Source organism: Trachurus trachurus (assembly GCF_905171665.1).
Source record: "Trachurus trachurus genome assembly, chromosome: 12".
NCBI lineage: Eukaryota > Metazoa > Chordata > Actinopteri > Carangiformes > Carangidae > Trachurus > Trachurus trachurus.
This window is the reverse complement of record NC_139908.1, coordinates 18,931,566-18,955,661: the sequence shown is the minus strand read 5'-3', so window position 1 is coordinate 18,955,661 and position 24,096 is coordinate 18,931,566. Positions and strand designations below refer to the sequence as shown.

Sequence of the window (24,096 nt, the reverse complement as noted above, 5' to 3'; positions counted from 1 at the left end):
TGCTGCTGGTTTTGTTCGGGACCTGACTATTGCATGTTATTTTATTTCACTAAAATGTCGTTTTTTTAACGTCATGTTGGCCTGCTAGCCATCTGGATATGGCTCAGTTGCTCGGACAAGGCCGTCGACAGTCGGACTGGGACTAATGGTGAGCTTCGTAACGCTGTTTCTTTAAACCAGTTTGGCTGGTTACCCCTAAAAATAACGCCAGTCAAGGTTAGCTGCACTGTAAGCTAGCCGGGGTCTAGCCTGCTGACATTTCGCAGTAACTGAGCGGTCTGATATACAGTTAAAAGAAGTGATAATGTCTGTTGAGCTTTTGTCTCAAAGCCAAGGAGGCACTGGTAAAATGCTGCGAGTGTGTTTCATAGCGCAAAACAAACCTTCAAACTTATGGAGGACAGACAGGAGGCAGCATCTTTAGCTAATGACATGTCAACACTCATTGACTCCCATTGTTAGATATGTGTAACTTAAGCAACATTGGCCTTTGTTTTTTCAAGGTTATCAGTCCAGTGGCAACAGCCTGACCGCTTGTTTCTCTCCTCCTCTCTCCAAACTCAGCCCTGACCTCCCTCCTTTTGCCTTGAGCCAGAAGAGCAGAGACCAAGATGCTGCTGAAGATGCCCCAGAAGCTGCTGAAGACTGCCCACTACATAGAGCTGGGCAGCTACCAGCACTGGCCCGTGCTCATACCCCAGAGGATAAGACTGTACACCTACGAGCAAATCCCCCTCTTCCTCAAAGAAAACCCCTACATCACAGACGGCTACAGGGCTCACCTGCCCTCCAAGCTCTGCCTTAAGAGGTGGGAGAGGGGCTGTGTGAAATGCAGAAAACATTACATTGGGATGATTACATGGCCTGATACTGCCATTTCAGTTGGGAGGAGCATTCTTGCCTTTTATTTTCACTTCAATACATATTATTTAAAATATGCAGCTCCTGCAGTTTGAATATTGTGCTTGGCCATTTCGCATATTCCATTACTTTGCAATTTACTGTAGCTCTAGGTGGGAGCAGGTCTATTTTTTCTCATATGTACATCGTTGTTTCTTCTTGTCTCTTGCAGTATTTTTATTCTGTCCAATGAGACGGTGAATATCTGGAGCCACCTGCTGGGTTTCCTGCTCTTCTTCTCTCTGGGGGTCAATGACCTTTCCACAGTACTGCCAGCCTCTGGTGCTAACAGAGAAGACTACGTCATCTATGCTATTGGGCTGTTCTGCTTCCAGGTAAATCATCATTTGACTGTGTATGTAGCGAAAGATGGAAAACCTATTCTTTCAACTGACTTTCTTTACAGTATCTTCTTCCTGGTCTTATGTGGCTTTGACATGAATGATTGCAAAGATGTTGTTAAATAAAAGATGCTTTGCATGTAGGGATTTGATTTCCCTTACTACTGTGAGAGACATTGCTCACTAACACAAGGTGAATGATCTCTTTGTGTCTCTCTCCTTAACTGACTAACAGCATATTTTGCATATTTGTTATTTCATTTTTGTCCGCAATTCTTAAACGCCGGTAATTTATTGTGAACATCTTCAACAGTCCAGCACCTGTATGTTAATAGTATAGTAGTGTATGCAGTGTTCTGTATTAAAGTGTATTGATGTGGCTTAACAAACTGATTCATGTAGGTTTACATTTCCTGCCACAGGTGCATTAAAGTTCACCTCGACCTGCCCAGATGTGTAAGCTATTTCATAAGGTTGCTGCAGAGTCTTGTGTTATAAACATTAGGAATGGTGATGTAGTTCATAGTGCCTCTGGCAGCTGGTGACTTGTTCAATATGGAGACAGTTGTACTGTTTGCGTGTTAGCTGTATTGTATTTTGAGCAGCTGGTAATGGGATAGTACATTTGTGATGGCAAGTCAGTGTGAATCCCTGTTACAGTGAGTATGTAGTTTAGCCATCCCCTCAACTTCCTTGTGAAATCCTCGTCTGTCCACATAATTGCATGTTCGTGGATCATTATTTCTTGAGGTAAGTTCATGTATTTTAGTTGATAACTTCAAATCAAAATATATGTGTATATATGTAAAGAAACTGTGTGTGTTTTCATCCCAGGTGTGCATGTTGTGTTCAGTGGGATATCACCTGTTTTCATGCCACCGGTCAGAGAAGACGTGCCGTCGCTGGCTGGCATTAGACTACGCTGGCATCTCTGTTGGCATCCTGGGCTGCTATGTACCTGGGATCTTCTACGCCTTCTACTGTAATGCTGTAGGTGTGAATACTCAAGATAGAGGTTTCTACTACGGTGATAGCATGCAGCATGTTTGACTTGATTTTGTTGATTAGATGAAGTTGGAAAATAATTAAATCCAAAATTTCCATTGGATTGTTTTTTCTTTTTCTCATGATTCTTTACAACACTGACAAAGAAACTGTTGCTCCAGCTTTGCAATATCTACTCTGATTGGTCACTCTCTTGTCTTGTAGTTTTGGCGACAGATCTACTTGCTGACAGTGCTCTCCCTGATCCTGGCCGTCTTCTGCGCTCAGGTCCACCCTCGTTACCTCAGTAACGACTGGCGACGGATACGCACGGTCATCTTCTGCTGTGTGGCTGGCATAAGTGTGATTCCTGCATGTCACTGGGTCTTGCTCACTGGTGGATTCACCTCTGATGTCGTACAGGTCAGGGAAATGCAGTCACGGTAGAAAACAAGCAGTTAGAGCATGATATGTATGCTTGCGGGTTTTTTTTACACCTTGGTGTTCACTATTTTGCAGCTTCTCTAGGGGAAATCTACTCAAGTGGTTGTTCTATTTAATGTTGCCCTTATTCTAGCCCTAATTTGTATGAATCCCCTCTCTCCTGATTTAATCTTTAGTCATGCAAATTTTGTTCTTCTCGTCTGCACAGTTGTTTCTGCCTCGCGTGATGGTGATGTACATGATAGCTGGATCTGCCTTCTTGTTCTACGTCACCAAAATCCCTGAACGTTACTTCCCTGGTGAGTCCCTGTTTCTGTCTGGTCAAATAATTTAGTATTTATGCAGATTTCTAGGGTTAATACGATGTTCTTAGCTGTATAAATGCAGTTATCAAGACCAATTCTGAAAGAAAAATCATGTAAGCTTACGTATATTCATTATTGATACTACAGTGTAACAGTGTATGTAAGGAGACTGTTATTATTCCAGGTTGCAGAGCAAAATGTGTCAGCATTATAATACATTATAAGATGGAAAGATGAATGGAGTAATTTAAGTGTTTTTTTTTACCTGTAAATCTGCTGATGCGTAACTTATTTAGGAAATATTTTTGTGCAGAATACTGAAAAAAACATCTCCCAGTAACAGTTGACAAAACAATCTCATCTCAAGCTCCATTAGTAGCTGATGCAGAGCTTTGGTTCGCCATATCACATGTTGATGGAGTTTGTCAGCTGCAGATATTAAAATCTGCACTGTTTTTCTCTGCACTTGAAGAACTTATCTAATCCATATTGGTTTTAAAGAATGAACTGTGTTCACAGTGGCAGTTTATCTTTAGCCTTTGTTATTTCTTCCTGAAATGTGATTTGTTCTTTGTACATTTTGAAGAAAATATAAAACCTGGATGCATAAATCAGTTTTTAGAGCTTTTTTTTTTTTAATCTCTCCCATCCTAGGACAGCTGAACTACCTGGGCGCCAGCCACCAGTTGTGGCACGTACTTGTGGTTGTGATGTTTTACTGGTGGCACCAGACCGCTGTACACATCATGCACTTCAGACACACTCAGCCCTGCCCGAGCCGCTCCAGCAGCAGCTAAGTAAAACTGATCGAATACTGTTGTTTAAAACCCGAATCAGTCGTAGGTTAATAACCAATTAAATTAAAATTCAACATCTTCCCCACATCAGCTGCTGGTTAGAAGTTACTACCTAAAGTTCTGCCAACCACTAACCACCAGGAGCTCCTGACTATTAGCCGCTAAAGCTGAGTGTGAAAGTGATGAGTAGCTCGTAGCCTTTACTGAGCTGCTGGTTACTGTTTTGTTTGTGGACCGAGCTGCTGTTAAAGGCCAGTAACCTCTCTGAAGGTCTCTTTGAATTATCCTGATAAAAAGGGCAACAGACCAGAGCCTGTGATGCTTCGTATTTCTAGGCTGTTGGCTAGTAGTCAGGAGACTTAAGTGTACCCTTCAGGGACTATAAACCGATGTCAAAAGTAATGCAGCTGCGCCACAACTAACTCCCCTGATGGACAGGAGACACAGCATGTAACTCCTGTTGGATCAATGCATGAAGCAACAATTTGTATTTATTTGTAGAACAACCAGAGCTTTGATGTTTTTAACTGATAATCATGTTCCCTTAGTTTAGGTTGTGATTTTTATACATCAGGAAAGACAATAGCCAGTGTTAACAATGACTTTTTTTTTTTTTTTTTGCCTGTAATTTAGTTTTATCTGTCAGTTTGTTCAAGATTAGTCTGCATAAAAGGTCCTGATAAAAGCTGGGAAGCACAGAAAGGATCATGACCACTGGGCATTCAACATGTGAACATTGAACTGATTGTTTTGAGAGAAACAGTGTCTCAATGCCTCAAGTATTAAGAGCTTTTGAACAAATAGTTAAAGGTCAGTGAACAACAGTCTGCAATCTGATGAGGTGCAGAACTGAAAAAGTGAAAATGTGTTTTCTCTTTGGAACAAATGAGGTGGCACTTTAACAGCTCAACAGCATAACACTTAGGGAATCACTAAACATTCATTTTTAATTTGTGTGAAATGACCCCTTGAACTCTACAGTAAAGACAATGAAATAACATTTTTTGCTGATAATACGATCAGCAGTAGCATTCACTGAGTGGTTAGTTACCTACCATATCAGTCATAGGGATTATCGTGTATCAGCTGTAGTGGCTATCAGTTGTCACTTATCAGTTGTTATAATAAAGTTATCCATTAAGGCTGGATATATGAGAAAATGAAATCTACTTGATGCTGTTGTTCGAATAAGGCCAGTGTAAAGAAGTCTGGGTAATTTTTTTTGGTGTTAGTTACATTTCCTCAGTACACTTTGGGAAAGTTTCATTTCATTAATGTTATGTTTGTGTTTGTCTCCACATGATTCCAACTGTGTAGTGTGTACTTTATTTGCCTTATAATGTTTGAGTATTTGTACTGTAGACACACTTTCTGTTACAATCTGTTTTTGGTCACAAGGTGAACTTCAATCAGAACAAAATGATCAAATTCAGACCGACATCATCTTTGCTGTTACACCACAAGGCCAGTATTTTTCTTTCTAATGGTGTGATTTGATATGTAGAGCAAGTTATGAATTCAGACCTGGGAAATGCACTGTACAGGTGCTAAAAGAAGTGACTTCATTTTGCCTTTTAGTGTGATGTTTTTATTTGAACTGCCCTCTGATTACTGCAAACTGCTTGATCTTTTCATGATTGATTATTTCACCACTTATTTGTGCGTTTGCTGAATATCATTTGTACGACGGCACTGACTTTCAAGATGTATAATATTTATTTCAGTGCCTCTGTGAAAATATATTTTTAAACATTTTAAATGAATAAAGAATGCTGGAAAAATATTTTAAAAAATGTGTATTAGATTTATTAGCAGGGAACCATTGGCATCTGAATTGTGTTTAAATCTCACACCTCTTGGTCACGTTCTAACATAATAATCACATGAAGTCAGTGAGGGATCATCATGTGTTTGGTATAAACTGTTTTCTGCTATTGACACTATTAAACAATAGAGGGCAGCACTGATACAAATATCTGCCATTTGAAGGAGAAGCCGACAAAGAGAAAATGTAGTTGAACATTTGTGGTTCACCTATTTTTCTCAGTTGTCTTCTATTAAACTGAATATTAGGTATTTAACAGTGGAGCGTTTTCTGTTCAGTCTCAAGTGATACTTAAACAACAGTTTGGCAATTGCATGGTCGTTGAACACAAGGACCTCCTGATGACTCAGCAGATCAGAGGTCACGTCACATGCTTATATTGTCAGTGGCAGGAGCATAAAGTATAAAGCTTTCGCTGTCCATCTTTATTATTGTGAAAAATGCATAATTATTGTCTGATGACAGTGTTGTCATCTATAATTACCAGCTTTGGAATTATAGTAATTATATCAGAAAATTATACAGTTTACCATCATACCATTGGAATATTTGTGCAAATGTTAATGATGTGATGATGATCAGATGCACCATAATAATGGAAAATCATCCTGATGGTTTCTGTTGAAATTTCACTGATCATCCAGGATGGAGACTGTAGATGTTTAAACACTATGTGCTCATTTTTGACAACAAAAGCTTAACTGGACAGTCCTTTTCTGAGTCTTGTTTCTGCAGCTAAGGAACCATGAAGATTTGAGAATGTGCCTTACAAAGCATACGTTCAACTATTCTATAAAAATAAACAAATAAATATATAGTTTGACATGTTGAGAAATGAGCTCATTTGCCTTCTTGTTGATAGTTAGATGTTATATCCAGTAGCCAGCTATCATAGCCTGTATTATTTTGCTTGTCTTAGATTATGTTTAGATTAGAAACTGCTAATCTATGTTCGCAGCTAACAATATCTGACAACACATTCCTCAGAAGCTCAGCAATAAACGTGTTTGTTACGTCCAGGGTCTAGGAGAAGCCTGCATGCAACATAAGGTGAGCTCTCCACCTATCTCACTGATAACCAATAATGCCAGGACCACAGGAATCACAGATACGAAGCAGTTTTATTGTACGTCAGAGATGAGCACTTCCAACACAATAAACAAAAAACACTCGGTGCCCTGGTTTTGCCTCACAAACGGATAAAGAAAAGACAGGCAGCTTACCTATACTCCTGCATTTAAACATCAGAAAAGGGATTCTCCCTCCTATGTGCAAGGATCAAGAAGAAAGGCCAGAATGAGGGGCACAGAGCAGGCCACAAGTTACAGTATAGCATGGTAAACAATTCAACAATGGAAGTAATGGGAACACATGGTGGGTGCTGGCAGTGCTGTCAGGAGACAAAGTGGAGAGGCCATCTTGGAAGGCGGCGTAGCTTATAAAGCCTGGCTGCTCCTGAAGTGACCAATCAGGGCCGGGACCATCAGCCGGCAACTCCACCTACACATTCAATACACACACACATACACGAAAACACCATGCACAAACACAGCACAACACACCTCCATAACAGTGTTATATCTCAAAGGTTAAATCCATACTAAAATTAAGAGTGTAAAAACACTTGTTAATAGGCAACATGTGTCCTTATTCCCAGCAATGAAATGAGCTAGACATTGTGTGGTTGTCGTGAAATGTGTGTGACTACATTTTAATACACATTAACTTAAGTAATTATTGACAATCTTGGTTAATGCAAATAGCTTACCTTTACCATGTTTACAGTTAATAAGTAAGAGAAAGGTCCTGGAAATATACCTGAAGGTGCTAAAAGCATGTGTCTGTTTTTGTCAGGGGAGCAACCAACTGATGATACAGGAAGACAGAGTCATTCTTTGAAAGTATTATTATGTTAGAAAATAATAGCCATGAACGCATCACCTCACACACCAATGGATAGTTACGTGAAGCCTGACACAGCAGCATAGTGTTGCCCGTTAAAGCTGCTCAGGTCATCCACGTAATCATCACTTTAGGAAATGTATTTGAGAGACGAGACCCAGTGGCAAAAAAGTATATTACATTCACTAAAAAATGTTCCCCATATTCATTGTCAGTCTGTCCTACTGCTAAACGCTATTGTCAGTATTTATTTCAGTGAAAACTGCTCACCCTGAGGTCTTATCCAACAAACTACAACATTCTATCATTTCAAACAAACACAGTAAGGTTGCGGGCTTTAAAACCAAAACAATGAATGAGCACTTGCTGAATGGTGATAATTTTGGCAAGATGACAAGATCTGTAATATATATTAGATATTCTTTTGCAAAATAAAGTCCCAGATGCAAATGCTTCATTAGAAAATGTTTTAGTTTAATTCAAGTATTGAACATTAAGGCAGTAGGTATTTGTATGTAGATGTTGAATGTCAACACAATGTCTAAAATGAAAGTCAAAGAGACTTCACTTAAACGTAATCACAACCATGATTCGAGTTAAATTAACACATGCAAAAGTCTGATGATGAAACAAGTGTATGAAAATACAAAAGAATTAACGCTATAAACGTACAAACAACTAAGGACATTATTACTTAAGTTAGTGTATATACATGAAACTGTTATTATTTTTATCTAGATTTTACACTCCTCACCAACATCATGAAACACGGAAAAACAGTGATTCAACAGAAAGACAGTGTCTGCTCTTATTTTTTTATCACAAAATATTTGATTTAACAAACCAGTGGCAGTGAAGCATTTTGCCCAAATATGTGGCATCACCTGCTGCCAAAAGTTAGCAAAAATATACTTTACAGAAGCACCAGTGGGTACTTCCTTTCACTCAGTATCTGAGAGGAGATCTCAGATGTGTGTAAATCCTTTATTTTTTATGAGAACATATCATAAAGCTGTCCCCATTTTAAGACCGGAGAACAGGGCAAGAGTGCAAGTATGTTGTAATGAGCCCCGGTGTGAAAAGCTCCCTCAGTGTATGATTGAGACAGGAAAGCAGCCTTGCCGTCCCAGTGAGTCAAGTTAACTTTTCTTTTTGCCATGCACATACGCTTCTTTAAGTCAGGAAGAGTTTAACTAACCTTTTAGAAATGATTACGAGGTCCAGGGTAATAGTTTGCACCTTAGGAAATACCACTGAAAGCCTCTGGACTCTGGACTCCAGGATTAGAGCTGTTATGGACTTTGACAATGGTCTGAACTGAAGTGATATAAAATGATGAAACAGCTTTAGTGACACAGTGACACAAATGTTTGAAAAACCCAGATAAACCTAGATATTCATCAGAAATGGAATGGGACCTAAACTGGAATTTGAAGAAAACACACCGTGTCCACTAACAATTATCCAGACAATGCTAAAATCTAGCACTAAACTAACAAGAGGGTATGCATTGAAGTTATATTACATATTTTATGCCTCATTTATTGATGTTACTCTTGCTATGGAGCAGGGCCAGGGTTAGACTGTGTCTGTGTTTCCTGCATCTACATTACAGACACTAGGATGTACAAAACCATGGACGTGTTCCTTTGTCTTTCCTACTTCACTTTTCTTTTTTTCTTTTACTTGCATTCAGCTTAGAAGTTATTTGGAGGAAACAAGGAAAATACAGGAGTAAGTCCAATAGGAGAAGGCAACTGAAGTGACCGCAATTGGCATAGTCCATTACAAATGAAATTAAGCAAATGATCATATAATTTGTCTTAGCTTGTATGTACATTTGAAATTCATAACCAATGTGTAACAAATCTGGTGAGTGAGTTGACCAAGAAACATGCATCCAGTTTGAAGGATATTCACACAAGCCATAAATTTGCTTGGCATTGAGAGCCATAGTAGTATTTTCTGATCAATTAATGTATTTGCTTCATCTATCTTGATCATTATTGTCAAAGATTTTCAAGTACATGATTTTGAGTTTATATCTATGTCTAATGCAGATTGCAGGGGTGTGATGCATTTAAGGGCTTTAAAACATAATTTGATGTGTTCCTGAACAAAGATCCTCAAATGGCAACCTCAACACTAATGCAGAACTGTTCCAGATGGCGGCAACATGTACCGAAATCTGTTTTAGGCTCAGATACAATAAGAACTCCCTTCTTCCTTCAACTGTTCTACACCATAGAGTCTTCTGACCTCTCCAATGCTGCAGATGTACTATTGGCATATAGAACGGCGGTATGAACTGTATGAAACAAAAGGCTGCTCATGTCTTTGTCATTCTTCCCAAAAAATTGTCCCTTCTGCAGGGTATCAATGACAGAGGTGTTACAGCAGGCAAGGAGTACGCTCACCCCTATTTCTTTATAGTCCTTAACCAGCCCTTTGAACGTCGCCATTCCTGTTGAGTCTATGAACGGAATGGCAGAGCAGTCTAAAACTATTGTGTGGAACTCCAGTTCTCTTTGGACAAGTCCAACAACAACTTCTCCATTGTTTTTATCCCCATTTGCCTTGGCCTGCTTTGAGGACATCTCTTTGGCCTTCTTCTCTGCCTTTTTCCTCTTGGTCATCTCCAAGAAAGGTTCCACTCCGATAGCTTTGTAGAGGGATTTGAGGAAGGGTTCGTTATTGGCGAAGTATAATGGAGCTTGGAAGCGGAAGACCTGAACCCGAGGCGGTGGCATGAGGTCCTTGTACTCCTCCACATCTTCGTAAAGGTCAGAGTTGCTGGCCCGGCCCAGCAAAGAGACCTGACATGGGATTAGATAAGGTTAAAAGATTACCAAAGGCCAATATTAGTTTTTAACTAAAGATTTACTATCAACAAGTCATTGTTTATATAGTGGAGCATCTAGTCTGTAAGATCCACAACAAGTGCAATCAAATACTAGTCTCAAGTAATTTGTCATTTACTCACCTTAGGGGTCTGGGTCTTATAGATGATGCAGGTAATGGAAAAGACGATTCCGACCAGGAGGCCCAGCTCTACACTGATCAGAGCAGTTGCTGACATGGCCACCAGCCAAACGATGGCATCATTCTTGCTGGCCCGCCACTTAGCAGGGACATCCTTGAACTTCCTCAGTGCTCCTCGAAGGCTGACAATGATGATGCAGGCAAGAACACATTTCTGAAGAGCATAGAAGAATGGTGCAAAGAAAAGGAGGACAAGAAGGACGACCAAGGCGCTGATCAAACTGGACACCTGATGAAGGTACAGAGAAATGTGGAAAGACAGAGATAAAGAAACAAAGAGATCATGAAATACTTTTCACAAAGTTAACAAACAGATCAAATACAGTATGTTTATGAGGTATGCTGAATCCATATAGCAGGTATGTTGGGAAATGAGAACTTGCAATAAACAAAGAGATTTAATGTAAACTGTAAACAACAAAGATCTATAGAGTAATTATGTGAATGTACGTGAAAATATCGCAAGAAAGCATTCCACGTATGAAGTGACAAAACTAAAAATTATTTAACCAGTCAGAAAAAATGGGTTTGACCTTTTTTGTAAGGTTTTAAATTTACCTGTGTTTGGCAGCCCGTTGAATCCTTCACCATGGTTTTTGCTAGTGCAGCACTGGTGGTGAAACAGTGGAAGAAGGAGGGGATGATGTTACAGCATCCGATAGCCAGCATCTCCTGGTTGGGACGAACTGTGTAGCCATTCTTCTTGGCAAACATCTCGGACAATGACACCGTGAAGGCAAAACTAGAAGATTAAATGAAAACAGTTAAAGCTGGGTTATTCTTTCCCCTCATAAAAGCATGTGATGGGCTCTCTAAACCTGACATGAAGAAACACTTCGCAACTGTACTGTAATTGGTTAGCAAAGAACATATTCACATAACATGTAGTTAAATTGATTGCACATTACTGTACCTAATAACAGCTAGAGGGATGGCATCCAGTGCCACTCTTGACATCAGACAAAACCTGGGCACTTGGGGAGAGATGAACCCTGTGGGAATGTGACCGGAAACACTGGAGTCATAAACACTGTTCAGCTCCCCAAAATGGCTGGCTAGTGTGGCTCCTGCCACTACTACCAGCTCAGTTGGCAGAGGGATCTTTAAGCGGTCCTTGTAGCGTTCCTGGATCTCTTTCCCGGCCACTGCAATTCAAAATTCATAGTGTTATATACCATATATAAAAGAAATTGAATTCAGATTTTACTCAAGGCCTTTACAAAAGTGCCATCAAAGGTCTGTGCAAATGAAAATGTATTAAGTGCCCCTTCCCATGCTATTTTAAGAAATGACTGAGAATCCAATGCAGAATATGAAAATATAGTTCTTTACCTAATATGGAGATACAGATGGCACTAGTGATTAAATCACACAGGTTGGTTTTGTGAATGTTAGCGAAAATATTGATCCAGGTGACGACAACTGTGCCATATCCCTGGTGACGGGGTATCTTCAGACCTAACAGGTATTTAGCCTGCACGGTCAGAATGGTAAAAGAGGCCCCAGTGGCAAAACCATCAAGCATGGGTGATGAAAGGTAGACGGAGACAAAGCCTAGCCGAAACACAGCCATCATGACCTGGTGAAGGGATCATAAGATAGACAGTTAAGCCAAACAAAACACGAGTTTTGGGACAGTAAGGATGGTATGCCACTGTTCCTTTACCTGGTAGATGCCAGCCAGGAACGTAACAGCAGCAGCGATACTAATAGCATAACACTCCTTCCCGCACTGAAGACCCATTAACTCCACAGTGTGCTGTGTGCCAGCTGTGAGGTTACCGTCCATCGAACCATTAAACACATCTAGACTGGATGTTTTGGAATCCTCATTGAGGTCAAAACCGGCCAGGAATACCTCCCTATCAACAACCTGCAGACAATCAAAAATAATCAACAACAAATTACTTTATGAGATAATTAAGTATCAGTTTTCAGTATGACTGTTGTGACTTGTGGTTCATTACCTGTCCAACCATGAGACTCATCAGGCTAAAAATTCCCACAGAAACATGTCGAGAAGTTCCCATGAGGAAGTAAATGATGTTAGCATAAAATGAGGTGTATAAGCCATAGATGGGCTCCACGCCTGCCAGCAGGCAGTAGGCAATGGCCTGTGGTACCAAGATGATACCCACAATCAACCCAGACATCACATCGCCCCAGACGTATTCTCGGAGCTTGTATTTAGGTAGCCACTTCACCACAGGGAAGAAACCTGTCAGGGTGGATCGGACTCTGGGAACAGAGCAGTCCAAGCCCTTCTTCAGCTTAGATTTGAGGACTGAAACTGTGGGCTGTCGCTGCCGATCCCGCCGTTTCAGGAGAGGAGGCAGGGCAGGTGAGGTTTCTGTGACGTCGGTGACATCTTCCATGGTCTTCAGGAGAAAGAGGAGGTAGCACGATAAAAGGGAGAGGGACGGGAGGTGGATAACGTGGTCAGCTGTGCTCCTGTAAGGACATCAAGGAAAAAAGGCATAGAGGACAGACAGGGAAAGACAAAATGGAAACAGAATCAGTGGAGATGAATCGATCAAGAGGCAAGATACTGTATCATCCCATTAGCTACATTGTTACAGCCTTGCTAGTTGTCTTCTCCCCTGTTTTGCAGGTGCATTGCTACACTCAACCCAATTTTCAAAATCAAACTGTTTACACTCCTGTTTGTTCTGTTAAACTTCAATGGATGGTTATGCAACAATACATTTGCATCGTCCTTGTTGAAGGTAATAGCCTAATGGTTGCATGGATGGGTTTCTAGAGCTCTGGTGAGTCCAGAGTAAAGCAAATGGGCAAAAAACCACATTAGACATGTACTGAAAAATCTGAACTATAATTTGCCCTGATTGGAAAAAACATGCATCAGATTCTAGTTCTTGTCCTTCATATCAACTTTCAACTGCTACTCTATGTTTTGCTTCCATTAACCATTCACTATACTGGTACCAGTGCACTCCTTGTTGATTACTGTATCTAATATGCTACTTATACTTTTCCATTGTGCTGTTTATGGAAAATTTAATTTAGACTTTGCTCATCCCTGTTTCTTCTCCTGTTGTTATACACACTTACCAGGGTCTAATAGAAGCAGGTGAGCATGTAATAATTCAGCCAAAGTGAATTCATATGCAGGTCTGAGTAAATTCAATCAATGTACACGTCAAAAAATGAATACAAGTGAACAACATATTCATGACAACAGTGAAGTTTGTGACTGGCAATTCAAGACCAGTTGTTTTCAGGGGTTTCTGTGTGCCAGCTATAGGCTCCAGGCCAAATAAACCATAAAGCACTTCAAATGTTATCAGCCTCTGCCATCACAACAACATTGGTATGTGCAGTGATTTTGACTTCCTGTGCAAGCCATGACAACTCTCATACAGGCCGATATGACAGAAGGATAAATGGGAGTCATTTCTTCTTTTTTTCTTTCATCAGATTGGTTGTTTTGCAGGAAATAGCTTGTTTTCTCTTGGTACAAGTCTTCTCATGCTTTCTACTTTTTTCGTGTTTTCTCACTCACTATTTCCAAGAAATGTTACTTGCAGGACAGAAATGGTCCACTTTGCATAGCAATGACGGACCAATACAGTGCCCAACCTGGGTTCTTGTGTACAGTATCTTATAAATCTCACCTGACTTTTTGCACCGATAAAAGCCACAGGAGATGAATAATGAACCCATTGCTTTGTGCTAAGAACAACCTTGTATGTGTTGAAAACTCCCTCATACAGATAAAGCTGCCGACCTGAAAGAGCTTTTCTTTTAAGCAGAGAAACAGACACCTGATTAACTGATGAACACGGCAGGAGTAACACTGAGAACCAAAACATTTCACATGTCAACCGTGTCAACTGATCAAAGCAGTTTCTCTAACCCGTTTCTAATCAATGTTGCCTGCCTTTAATCATGTGGTATAAAAGGCCCCCTTTGTGGCTAGTGTCCGCCTTTCATTTGTAGTTGACATCTTTTCAGATTTACAGTAATGCATAGAGGTCATGTTTCTTGATATTTTCATTAACAAATGAAAAATAATTAATTATTGTTTATTATGGCAGCATGTATACAGTAGCCTACATATATCTATCTCCCTGTAAAATGAAGCTACTGAATCCAAGACCACTGCCCCCAATAAAAACACCAGTAAAGATACAACATGATGTAATATTGTAATTTCCAGTAATTTCACCTTCCTCCCACTTTACTTTGTGCCTGATGTTTATTTAGAGAACAGGTACTTTTTCACATCATGCAAATGATTAGTTTAACTAACAGCTAACAGTCAAGGGACAGTTTCAGCTTTTGGATTCGCTAGAGTGAGAATGAGGGCTGGAAGCAGTGAGTAAAACTTGAATGCCATACTGAATTGCTTAATTATATAATAACTATTAAAATGATTCATACTAAAATACAGCGCATGATTAAAGGATTGCTGATAAAAATAAATACTATTAAACTAGTACATTCACAACCTTAAGGGTCTGCAGTCTATTCAGAACTCATACTGTGCATCTCATTTATATCATTCATTAACCTTTGAAACAACTGTGGAAAAACTGGGATGCAACACAATATTCAACTCTCCACCACTTAGTACATTAACATTAGTGCTTCCTTTAAATTATTTTCCATATTTCCAGGTGACATAGAAACCACATTTGAAAACATCAGTGGTTCTTTCGTAGGTAAATCCAAAGTTTAAGAACACATTGGTCTGGTCATTTAAGTGTGATAATACACTCACCTGCAGAGTCACCACCGCTGGGACAAACAGGACCACAAGTCTCTGATGAGTCAAGTAAAAAATCAGCTCTGTTGACTGCCTCACTGACTTCTCATTCTTTGCCTATGTCTCTCTCTCTCTCGTTCTCTCTATGTATGTCTTTCTCTCTCTGATGTCATTTGGCCATCAGACAACAGTGTGATCTCCAGTGGATAAATAGTAAGATAAGAGAAGCCCTTTGCTCACCCTCAGTGTCTCCTATTGGCTTGATCACTGGGAGTGGGTGGGACATATTCTCTCTCACACACACACTTTCTCTGTGTGTGTATGTGTGTGTGTAAGGGCAGCTCTATGAAGAGGTTAAATAAAGTCAGTTTCTCACTGGACCACAGTGTTAATGTATCCTGCTGATGGCCTGGGGCCTGTGATCATATTTGCAAAGTGAAAGTGAGACTTATACAGACTTGTATGTTAGCATACTGTTGAGAGATACATCGTGGGTAAAACGCAAACAGAAGATAAGGCACACATGAGGTGCAACAAGCAAAGAGGTGCCGCTGTTATCTGTATGACCTGCACTACAACAACCTGTAGTGTGACTTACATCAGTCGTTCTGCAAGTATTAGTCTAGTCTAGTTACTAGATCATGTGCTACAAACTGCTGACAATCATGCAGTTGTAAATTCAGATTTTTTTCATGACACATGCAGCTTCCAAATCATTTTAAATGACCACAAGAATAACACAACAGTGCCAAAAAATAAAAGGCGGGACATCTCCTTTCAGACAAATTAGGATTGATATATTTGTGTTACAGTTAATGACTGAAAACATGTAGCTTTTAATAGGGGAAAAAATGGTCAATCTGAAAAGCTACAGTAATACAATGATGAATACAGTCTGTCTAGATTATTTTACACACAGTCTGGGCATTACGGGAAGGGGTGTTATTTTGTGGTTAACAGCTAACTGAAAGAGCACGAGATGTTCATAAACAATAGTGTTTGCTGAGCTATTAACCATGTCAAAGGTGCCCCCGTGCTGTGTAGGAGTCTATACTGAATTTCCTGTTGTACTGAAGATAGAATCAGAGAGATGTGGCGATGCGTTCACTTTCTGTTCTATATAATGAATTACATTTGAATAGTAATGGATCACTTAGCTCAGGTGAAAAAGTGGACAAACTTAGAGAGGTGAGATTTAATTTCTCCCTCTAGTGGCCAGTTCAGTCAATTACAGAGGAAATTATAAAAAATAAGGTCTGTCTGGCTTTTCCAGACAGAGATATACAGAGTCTCAGAGCACAGGGCTTGATGATGGAAACATCATATTTCTGTCTAATAATGTCTGTTATGTTTGCTGTTATTTCACTTTTCTACTTGTTTAGATTATTTTCGAATAAATGGTGCAGGAGTATATCATTTAGTGAATAAATGCTGCCAATGTTAGGGGATACAGGTTTGAGTTTTTCTACTCTCAACCCATGTGAATCTGTCATACACATAATATGAAGTAAGGCTCTGACATGAACTGTGTGTCTGAAATTAAAGGTCCTGTGGTAAACAGACACATAAATAGGCTAATAATAGGATGAAATGGTTTGTGTGTTGTATGAAAGACACAATGTCTCTTATTCAGACATGCAGAGTGGTTGAGTGGGTGTTGTGTGTATTATATGTTAGACTGAATGGCATTATTGTCAGTGTTAGTATGAAGTTGTAGCAATTCACTTCTTCATCTTGCTCAGTTGCAGATGAGACCGGAGTCAGACTGTGTGTTTTGTGTGGTTAGGGTTGTACAATAACAACACAGTGTCACTTCCTGTTAACGCACATTTCACATTTGTAAGATTTGAATGGTTTTAACTCAGCCCATCACCTTTGATGGTCTTTCGGTGTAAAGTAAAAGAAAAAAAAACACTCATCCAGTTCCATCTGGGAGGATTACTGCACTGCCCCTTTAAATGCACCAGCAGCATCCATCTGTCTGTGCGACTGCAAGCTCCATCACATGTTCATCAACATTAATGGATGTTTTATGGTTAAAAATGAGTGGAATAGTGGATGACTCACCCAGAGAGAAGGAGCAGCTTGAATGGGACCTGCAGATAACATCAGCCATATTTCCCTGCCCACTGCCTCTCACCCACTATCGCACACTATTCCTCTATACTCCACTCTGCTGCTCACTGACTGCATCTTGCTTCTTCCTGTTTCCCTCTGCAAAGCATGATGGGAGCGGCGACCCACTCTCGTTCATGCCTGCCGAGAGCAGCTGAGCAGAGGGGGAGGGGAGAGAGGGGAAGAAGACATGGAGGGAGGGGGGACTGGCTGTGGGTGACGGTTACCATGGTCACTAAACCCCAGCTAATGTGTGTGTGTGTGTGTGTGTGTGTGTGTGTGTGTGTGTGTGTGTGTGTGTGTGTGTGTGTGTGTGTGTGTGTGTGTGTGTGTGTGCGCGCAATGCATAGATGATGTCCTCACAAGGTCAATTCAAAAATCCACTATTGCACACTTTATGCTCTCTTTCATTAAAGCAGAAGTAAGCGATATTTTTGTGTTAATATAAGTCTTAAATAGTTATATCTTCCGACAGCAATCACTTCTATAGAGTGTTTGGACCGAAACACGGGTCTGTCAGTCACTCTGCTCTGCTGTAAGCCGAGGAGAAAACTTTTCTTGTATCCTACAAGTTTTATCCAATGAGGAGAGAGAACGGCATGAAGGGCTGTGTGTGCAGCCAAGGGATGCGCGTGAATGTGGTGACATAGGGACGAGGACCAATTAGATCCATGACGAGGGCGGGGGCTGCTAACTCCATCGGCTGACAAGAAATTAGCCAAAACGACCGGATTGCTTACTTCTGCTTTAAATCATAGTAACAAACTATCACAACAACAATGATGCAACAACATAACAATGCCTCAGTGTACATAAACTGTAGGCCTATTATATGGTTAATTTGACCAGACTCTGCACTACACACAAAGTTGTTCCGAAAAGACAAAAAAAAAAAAATTATCAAATACAAATATACCAGAACATCTGGACCTGAACCGATTATAATTCATATAATATAAATCATAAAAATATTATATAAAAATATCAAATAATAATACTACTATGATATCTGACTGAAATAATCTAGGTGATGTGCAGTGATGACGTAGAGACTTGAAGAATCTTCTGGCCCAACATTTATCTTAATCATAAGCTTGAGTTTGGCCCAAGTGCTTCCACATCTAAGAAGATTCTGGCCCTTATCCTCTTGTGTTGACTAACAGCTGGAAGATTTTTGTCTGTGTGTGTCAGAATTGGTCCAGATGTGGAGGTAGCATCTGAGAGTCATGTTGTGCATGGGCCAGATTCAGGCAGTGGAACTGGGTGTAAGTATAAGAGAGCCATAAGAAAACAAGCACATTGGACTCAATCAGGGAGTGAGCAAAGGTACCTACGTCATTGTTTTTAAAGGCCTCATAAGGATAGATTTGGTTAACATTTACAGTATATATTGAGATCTCTCATTAATGGTTAAAAATATCACTCTGATTCAAGCTTGCATTTCCTAATTTTTAAGCACTTTATAGTGATTTTCCATATTCACGTTTGCTTGTAGCAGATGTTCAGCTAGTTAATAAAACATCCTCATATCTTCTGGTTCTTTTCCTCCTCTAATTTGTCAGACATTGTTAGCAGTCCTGATAACCCCCTAACATGCCGCCACTTAACCTTCTCTTCACCTACAACATATCTCAAGGATTACAAGGAATCTGCAGGAGACACTGTGTACGCAAGTTTATTCAGGGGGCACCATCCTTTACCTATTAACTGATTCAGTTGAGAGCAGACTTCTTGTCTGTCAGGAGGGTAAATGTTTAAAGAACATTACTTGTCACACAGGAGAAGTCATGCACAAAAAAAACACGTTTCCCGTTAAGATGTTACTCACTTGAGTCAGGTCATAGTTGAACCCATTTAAAGTGTATACATGAGGTCAGGTACAAAAAAAGCATCCTGCTGACTCAGAAGAACCAGTAAGTGAAGTGAAACAGCCAAAGTTTCTTTCTCAGAACACAACCTGCTTGAACCAAGTTTGAATTTAGTGATCCAGTCTTGTGTCCAAGACTTTGCATCAATGTTCATGTGGCCTGATCCAATGACTACCATCCTTCTCTCCTGCTTTATCCTCCATTGGATGATGCACCTGCAGGTGTCTTACATTCATGTTCGTCGCTTCAGATACAGTTCCACAGTCTCTCTTTGTCATGTTTTTGTATTTTCTTCCTTTCTAACAAAGCAGTCGCCAACTACCCATTCACGGATATCAATTGCACACTTTATGATCCTCTTTACTTCAGAAAATATGCGCAAGTACTGGAATTAGAAAGCCTCTGCTGTCATTGTAACCTCTGCAAGTCAGATTCCTGCTAATAATAAAATTAAGATATGTACATGCTAACATATGAAAATATGATCTTATGTGCATTGTATTGCGTAATAATTAAAACTCTGTCAATGTGAGTTTGAATTGGTGGTTGTTACAGTAGTGGCAGTATTGCACTAAAGTAAAAGTAGCCTAGTCTCTCAAAGTATATTTGCTTTGAGTGTTCTGTATGGCTTCGGGGCAGAAACTGTCTCTGAGTCTGGAGTTGTGGATTTCCACAGACCTGTAGTTCTTGCCAGAGGGCAACAGTTTAAACAGTTAGTAACCAGGATGTGTGGAGTCCTTAGTGAGTCCAAGTCTTTTCTAAATTGGCAATGACTGTGAAAATCGTGTAGTGTGTCCCCAGCGTTATGCAACATAAGTGTTAACTCCTGACGTTAAGATGCTAACTAGCCAGCACTGGCCAGTCCATCTCGTCATTTTCTGTTAGTGATTCACTGAAGCCTCCAATCTGCCCTGAAGACACAGCATTGCTCGAAGGATGTTTGAAAACCTCTTATCTTAATGGCACAATGGCTTTTCTTAAGTGACAATAAGGAGGCATGGGTTCACAGAGTAAACATACAAAAAGCCCCTCAGAGGATGTTCTGTTACCACTGACATAACCCACACTGTAAAACATACAAACAAACAAATAAAAGAAAAAAGAAGGTTATTTTAGGTTTGGTAATATTATAAAAAAAATTATTTATTTATTTATTTTACAGATTTTCTTTGTTTATTTACAAGAGACATGTCAATAGACAGCCTGTTCTTGTAACTTTAATGTGATTATTGTGTCAACTTAAAATTCAGGGGAAGAAAATGTTAGTTATTATTAAGAAAAACTTTTTTATAGTTGTTGGTTTTTTATGGTGCATTGTACAAATGCTCAGCTACTGAACAAGTGAAGCAGGTGATAGTGACACAATCTCAGATAATAAAGGAGTTATTCAACATTCAATTCAATTAGGAGTTCTGTCCGTTTTAGTGGAAATTAGCCTACTTTACCTGTGTGTCTGTCAGATGGTTTGCTCCCTGCATTAGTGTGATTACCCCTAACGTGTTACATCAGTGTCTCATTACCTGCCCCCCTTGTGTGTATTTAGTCTCTTGTTTGTCTCTGAATTATAGTGTTGTTTATCACTGTCTCTCAACCACTCAAAGTCCTTAACACTTAACACATACAAGCCACATTTGGCCTATTTATCCACACACCACATTTCCTATGCATTTGGTCCTAGTACACACAGCCACACACTGATGACACATTAAGGACAATTTGGGGCTATCTCTCCCAATTCATACATATTGTTTCACTGTTTTGAAGTGCAACCTAAACCGTCCTGTCACTTCTGCAAATGGTGAATACTGTACATAGGTCTTGTCTTAAACCAAAAATAGAAGAATAAAAGTCAATAGCTTGCAAGCATAACCAGCTCTGACTTCCCCTCCTTGTGACACTACAACATCAGACACAAGTAAACCTGATGTAGCTAAACCTCGGGGTAAAAGAGACAGTACGTTGCTATACAAAAATTGCAGTTGATTTACTGTAAGTTGAATGAGGGAATATCTCTCTCTCTCTCTCTCTCTCTCTCTCTCTCTCTCTCTCTCTCTCTCTCTCTCTCTCTCTCTCTCTCTCTCTCTCTCTCTCTCTCTCTCTCTCTCTTCTGTCTGTCTTTATAATGTTAAAAAAAGACCTGTTTCTGCAACTTTTGTCTCAACCTGAGAGCATCTAGAGGAGCAAAAACCTAATCCAATTTCTATAGATGCAGCTACATCTAGTGGTCGCATGTGGAAAAGCAGCTTGGTTGGAGCTGTTTTCTTTTACACACCAAAGTGTTGGTGTAATTGTGGATACATGTAGCATTACTGCTTTACTTTCAAAATTAACTTGAAACACATTAGATTTATGCTTTGTGTAGTTTTTGTACCTTTTTTTTTTAAATTGAGAGGGCTGTAAAGATGAAGTCATTGTTTTAGAAAATGCACATCCTGTCAGCTTAAACTCCAGTCAGAGCACAACTGCTTCCCAAAGCTCCTCTATGGGAGCCACCTTGGACGGTCTCTCACATAGTGGAGGAGACAGTCCTGAATGTGGCTTGGCTCAGGGAACTGCTCTGATGTTAAGGCTGACCTTTCACCTCTCTGGAAGAAATGATTTAACAAAACAAAAAACACACACATTTAAAATCTTCGAGCAAGTAGTTTCTTTCTTCTTCTTTTTTTTTGCACATATCTGTTGGAAAAGCAGATTAGGCTGGATATACGTGGAACAAAAAAACATCTCTTGCTGCAACTTGCATGACAAGTCTCTTGGAGCCCAGGGAAGGATAAAATAGTGTTCCTGTGGGCCATGGGGTAAAAATAACTTTATGTTCAGATTAGACTTGAGGCCAAGATGCTTTTAGAAAACCAGCAGGTCCGGTCCTGGCACTGCTGTGCTGTGAGACAATGCTTTGAGCTCTTCATGCTTTTCAGCAGGATGTAAGCCCAGAGAGATTGTGTTGGAGTCTGTGAGTTTTGAGAGGGCTCAAAGAATAATGAATTTCTCCTCTGGATTTCTCCTGATTGGTTAATGGCCCACAGACCTGATGTTCACGCCAATCAACCCAACAAATCAGCTCAAAGATCGTTTTCAGCGGGGGAGGGAATGATTGGGGATAATCGTGTTTGCCATTCCAAATAGGGTTCCTGATGAAGGGCTTTGTGTGTAATTGCGGCCTGCCACCGCCAACAATAATAAACGCTTGTTAAAAATGTTTTTCAGGCCCACACAGAATAATATTAGTCTGTGATCGATGCTCATGGTTGTCTTACAGCAGCACATCGCAGAGCCCAAGTTATGAATGTGTTAATTTTCAATAGAAGATGTGCAAAGGCAAATTGACAGTTCACTTACCTAAATTGGAGGAAATGTATTTGCTTAAAACAAAGATGTGCCTGTCCGCCATAATGTAACAGAGGCTGGGCAGGGGTGTTTTCACTGAGTAAATATATTGACGGATTATTTTGATATTAGTTTCAGTGTGGGAGTGGATTATTGGTAACAAAATGTTCTTTACCTCTTCATCTTTGAAGCTGGACTTTGAAGTTGTTTTTTGCACTGAAGGGGGGCTCTAATTTCATTATACCGCAAGTATAATGACAAATAAAGGCATTCTGATTCATTCTGATTCTGTGACTTGAACATAAAAACAAGGCAGAGATGCAGAAAGAAACTTAAGTGGACACCAGCAATGACAGAGTAGGTGGATGAGTCGTTTCACACCTCTGTATCAATCTCTTAAATGTGTTAAGATGGAGACTGAGGGTTCAGATATGTAAACTGAGCATGAAGGATGAAGGATTTGGATATATAAAGACATTTTTCCTCTGTATCTTTTGAATCAAATGACTGAGGTCAATCTAATTTGGAGAATTTACTCTTGACAGGGTAGTGAGGTCAAAAAGTATTGAAAGATGGACTGATGCATTTTTGGTTTTTATACTTTGATTATATATGGATCAATAATGAAAAACAGAACATTTTCATCCTTGTAGTTCTATATTGTTTAGATACTCGGAGGTTGAATATTTAAAATGAATCCAGAAAGATGTTGTGAATTTTCAGGAGAGAAAATTGCAAATTTAATTTTCTCATCTTAACTTAAATTTCATGGCATCTTCATAGTAGTATCATATGAAAATATGTTGCATCCAAAGACACTGCTCATTTCTCAGGCTTTTAATCAGACACATTCTGTATATTCCAATCATTCACCTCTTTCCCCTGCCGACATGCTGATGAAGACTTGATCATGCAATCACACGGTTGACTTGTGACTTTGCATATAATTAGCTATCTCAATGACATCGTTCACCTCCACGTGTGCAAGTGTTCCACCAAAACAATTTCCCCCTCTCTAAACTATAGCTCATTTTCCACTGGTTAGAGAAAAAAACAAAACAAACTCTAATACCAACTAACATCACGCTTTTGTCAGCAATGGCGACAGGTACAATCACACCTACAGTCACCTGCCCAGCACAGAAACACTGGGATACAAGAGTGAGCTGCCCTCCAAAATAAGTTAGTTTAACTGTAGCAGAACGATAATGAACACAGCCTGACCGAGCACTGTGGAGAGAGGTCAAAATCCACATTCACTACATTTTTAAATTTTTTTTATTGATTTTCTTTCTCACATTCTTGAGACATTTACCTTTTTTGACATATGGTAGTGAGTCTCTTTGATTGTACTTTCTTTGAGACTGTTAATTTAGTCTTCACTTTTTTTGTAAAGTAAAAATTCTGTGCTGCTGTTGCTCTTGCAGGATGATGATGGTGGTGGTGTTCATAAAAACTGATTGTAACACTGGAAATGAAATGATAATGTAGAACTGCGCTTCAATGTCGCCTCATGG

At 39.7% G+C, this 24,096-nt stretch overlaps 2 protein-coding genes across 4 annotated transcripts; one reads left to right on the top strand and one right to left on the bottom strand.

The window, feature by feature from the left end:
• paqr3b (progestin and adipoQ receptor family member IIIb) lies at positions 1-5,759 on the top strand. 2 transcript variants are annotated; one of them, XM_083983883.1, is made up of 7 exons: positions 1-148; positions 565-808; positions 1,073-1,235; positions 2,076-2,231; positions 2,451-2,648; positions 2,878-2,968; positions 3,629-5,759. In XM_083983883.1, the coding sequence occupies exons 2-7, from the start codon at positions 612-614 to the stop codon at positions 3,769-3,771; spliced, it is 948 nt and encodes a 315-aa protein (XP_083840009.1). In that variant the 5' UTR covers positions 1-148; positions 565-611; the 3' UTR covers positions 3,772-5,759. The 2 variants fall into 2 exon arrangements, with proteins under 2 accessions (XP_083840009.1, XP_083840010.1); XM_083983884.1 differs by having other exon boundaries at positions 504-808.
• Positions 5,760-7,911: 2,152 nt separating this feature from the next.
• On the bottom strand, positions 7,912-15,395 carry slc26a1 (solute carrier family 26 member 1). 2 transcript variants are annotated; one of them, XM_083982991.1, is made up of 8 exons: positions 15,285-15,395; positions 12,508-12,991; positions 12,207-12,413; positions 11,873-12,119; positions 11,454-11,685; positions 11,099-11,282; positions 10,482-10,769; positions 7,912-10,314 (listed from the first exon to the last, which is right to left on the bottom strand). In XM_083982991.1, the coding sequence occupies exons 2-8, from the start codon at positions 12,913-12,915 to the stop codon at positions 9,736-9,738; spliced, it is 2,145 nt and encodes a 714-aa protein (XP_083839117.1). In that variant the 5' UTR covers positions 12,916-12,991; positions 15,285-15,395; the 3' UTR covers positions 7,912-9,735. The 2 variants fall into 2 exon arrangements, with proteins under 2 accessions (XP_083839117.1, XP_083839118.1); XM_083982992.1 differs by lacking the exon at positions 15,285-15,395 and having other exon boundaries at positions 12,508-13,065.
• Between the last annotated feature and the right edge of the window lie 8,701 nt (positions 15,396-24,096).

Bases quoted from the DNA above. Each gene is read 5' to 3' on its own strand.
- paqr3b (XM_083983883.1), top strand. From the start codon at position 612: ATGCTGCTGAAGATGCCCCAGAAGCTGCTGAAGACTGCCCACTACATA. The intron at 809-1,072 runs GTGGGAGAGGGG...TGTCTCTTGCAG, and splicing joins TCCAAGCTCTGCCTTAAGAG to TATTTTTATTCTGTCCAATG. The intron at 1,236-2,075 runs GTAAATCATCAT...TTTTCATCCCAG, and splicing joins TTGGGCTGTTCTGCTTCCAG to GTGTGCATGTTGTGTTCAGT.
- slc26a1 (XM_083982991.1), bottom strand. From the start codon at position 12,915: ATGGAAGATGTCACCGACGTCACAGAAACCTCACCTGCCCTGCCTCCT. The intron at 12,414-12,507 runs GTAATGAACCAC...GATTGTCTGCAG, and splicing joins TGAGTCTCATGGTTGGACAG to GTTGTTGATAGGGAGGTATT. The intron at 11,686-11,872 runs GTAAAGAACTAT...TTTGAATTGCAG, and splicing joins CATCTGTATCTCCATATTAG to TGGCCGGGAAAGAGATCCAG.